General features: G+C 50.5%; 2 protein-coding genes across 2 annotated transcripts in view; both read right to left on the minus strand.

Annotated features, from left to right (window-relative positions):
* LOC135825957 (fructose-1,6-bisphosphatase isozyme 2-like) overlaps window positions 1-1,909 on the minus strand; it is a 15,414-nt gene extending 13,505 nt beyond the window's left edge. Inside the window, exon 1 of the mRNA XM_065338598.1 lies at window positions 1,603-1,909. Within this exon, the coding sequence (XP_065194670.1) occupies window positions 1,603-1,775 (173 nt within the window). The 5' untranslated portion in view covers window positions 1,776-1,909. The remainder of the gene's footprint in view (window positions 1-1,602) is intronic.
* LOC135826669 (ras GTPase-activating protein 1-like) overlaps window positions 1,801-2,482 on the minus strand; it is a 3,139-nt gene continuing 2,457 nt past the window's right edge. The window contains exon 5 of the mRNA XM_065339270.1: window positions 1,801-1,851. Coding sequence (XP_065195342.1) covers window positions 1,801-1,851 — 51 coding nt within the window. The remainder of the gene's footprint in view (window positions 1,852-2,482) is intronic.

Raw genomic sequence — 2,482 nt, forward strand, 5'->3', positions numbered from 1 at the left:
CACACACACGCACGCACACGCATGCATGCAATAGTTCCACAAGGGGCGAGTGCAAGGCCAGGCAGTGTGTGTTGAACGCCACTCTTCTAACTGTCTCAACCACAATCAAACGCACGTACAGTACTAGTAGTTGAGACAGGACATGTCAATGGAGACACGCACGTACGTCTACGTTCTTTGTTTCATATCACCGAATATGCAACCTGTGTGTGTGTGTGTTCTGGACCAGGCTGAGTGTGCGGACACGCACGTTTGTGTTCGGGCCGAACGCATCCTAATCTCAATACCAAGCAAGCACCGTCCGGCAACACTAATTAAAAAAAAAAAAAAAGGTAAATTATCGTATCCGTTCCCGAAGGGAACTCACGACGGCCGCTAACACCCGATAAACCCTAGCGGCAGATGCAGCGCCTAACGGTGGGGGTGAGTGGGCAAGTCTCACAACCACTGCCTGGCACAAGTGCCGAAAACGACCCCATTAGCTGCATCCATGTACCCCTTGTGCCTGGCCACAAGTTCCCAGTTGACTGTGGGTAGCAGCACGGCTGGAAAAACCGCTCCCAGGCAGGACTTGAACCAGGTACCTCTCGTATCTCAATCATGGTCTTTGACCAACCCACTGTGCCTGCCTGCAACACTTATTCCATACCAGGAATCAGGGTAACATCACCCCTGTAGAGTATACCCTCGGTCCCGGGCCGTAGCACCCGGATTTCAGGTGGTCCAGCCAAACGGGATACTTGCCTGGAAATGAGCATTATCGACGAAAAAGCCCGTTTTGCACGAATTCAGTGGATGGGTCTACTTTTTTCGAGGAAATTCAAGTCGGGCCATGGACGCACAGGCTACAGAGGGTGTTACGGCTAGGGTCCGACGGATTCTGCCGGCAGAAAAATTGGCAGAGTTTGGTACTTTTTCTGGTAAGTTTCATGCATATTTGGTATGTGGATAAAGAAATGGAGCAGAATTCGAGGAATTGCCCGCCATAAGGTTTGTATGGTTCTGCCAATTTCACTGCTTTTCGAGCAGAATCTGCCACCTTTTCGAGCAGAATCCGCCGGTCCTTAGTTACGGCTCAGCATAGTACAGCCTGTAATGCCCAACATTCATTTTCATACAAACAAAAATTAATCGGAATGTAACATTTTAAAATTATTTTGCTTCCGGCACTGGAGGGTGGAAGGGGGTCACGGAATGTGCTTCATGTACCCCGGTGCGCCTCTGGCTCAGCGTGGACAATACCGTAGATCTACGTCCCACTCCTCTTTCCTGGTACCGGTACCGGTACGGCGGTAGCGATAGCTGGACTGCATGCGTGCCTCGATCTGTGACCGTTCAGTACCCAACACCCCCATGTAAAATGCATTGTGATTTCGTGCCCACTGACACCACCAAGACTGAGGATAGAGGAGAAAACAAAATTTAGAATGCTACAGTACAAGACAAACATCTGTTCCGTGTTCAAGTTGTAGTTGACGGCGGAAACACACGCCTGTACAATGATGCTACATGCGACAATCAAACCGACGAGCATGCGATCCTACACAATATCTCCATAGGAGCATGCCAGCACACGCGATCGACGTCGTGTTTTTAGCTTACAAGTTTGCGATTCCGGCTCGCTTGACGGCGGACGCGATGGCTTTGACCGCTGTCATCAGCTGGTTGAGCAGAAGGGTCAGCGAGCCAGTGGCACCGGGACACGAGCGCTGCTGGTCGATCAGGAAGCGCGTTATCGTCATGCAATCAGAGTCGACACCGTTGTCCGACGCCATCCTGAATGAACGTAGTCCGTTTTGCTCAAAGCCACGTTACGGGAGCGCTAATCTTGCAAACACAAAGAACGGACAACTAAGAACCAAAGATCCAGGAGCGGAAAGATAACACAGCGTCCAAGCACCACGCTTGGTCATATCCGCGTGCACAGGCACTCAGCTCAGCCTCCAGGGCCGGCTGTATGTAGTGTAGCGCATACCGGAGATTTTGATCGACTGTCCAGCGACCGGAAGTCCACACTCCTCCAAAGTACTTCCAGATAGCGCTAGCTCTTGACTTGACCGGAGTCTTGTTTTCACTTGATCACTTTCTCAGTGACACTGGCATGGCACTGCTTGGGTAAAAAAACCTGGATGACACCTACACAGTCACTGCATATCGCACGTAGTCGTAGATCTACGGACACTGGCAGCACTGGTGTGTGACTGAGCAGGGCTGAGCTACGTGGGCATATTTTCAGTACAGTATTCGTTTTTATGGTATTATTCATTTTACCACTTCCGCATGACACACGTGTACGGACATGTAGGTGGTAGTCGACAGTCGAGTCGTACATCTGTAGCGGTAGTTCTGGTTGTGGACCTCCAATCAAGGATCAGTTAAAAGATCAAGCTCACACCAAGACTGGGCAAGAGTACAATGTATACAAGCCAAGATTGAGCGGGTTGAGTGTGTGAGTCTTTGCTCTCTTGCCTAACGCTTCCCA

The sequence above is a fragment of the Sycon ciliatum genome, chromosome 10, assembly GCF_964019385.1.
Source record: "Sycon ciliatum chromosome 10, ocSycCili1.1, whole genome shotgun sequence".
Lineage (NCBI taxonomy): Eukaryota > Metazoa > Porifera > Calcarea > Leucosolenida > Sycettidae > Sycon > Sycon ciliatum.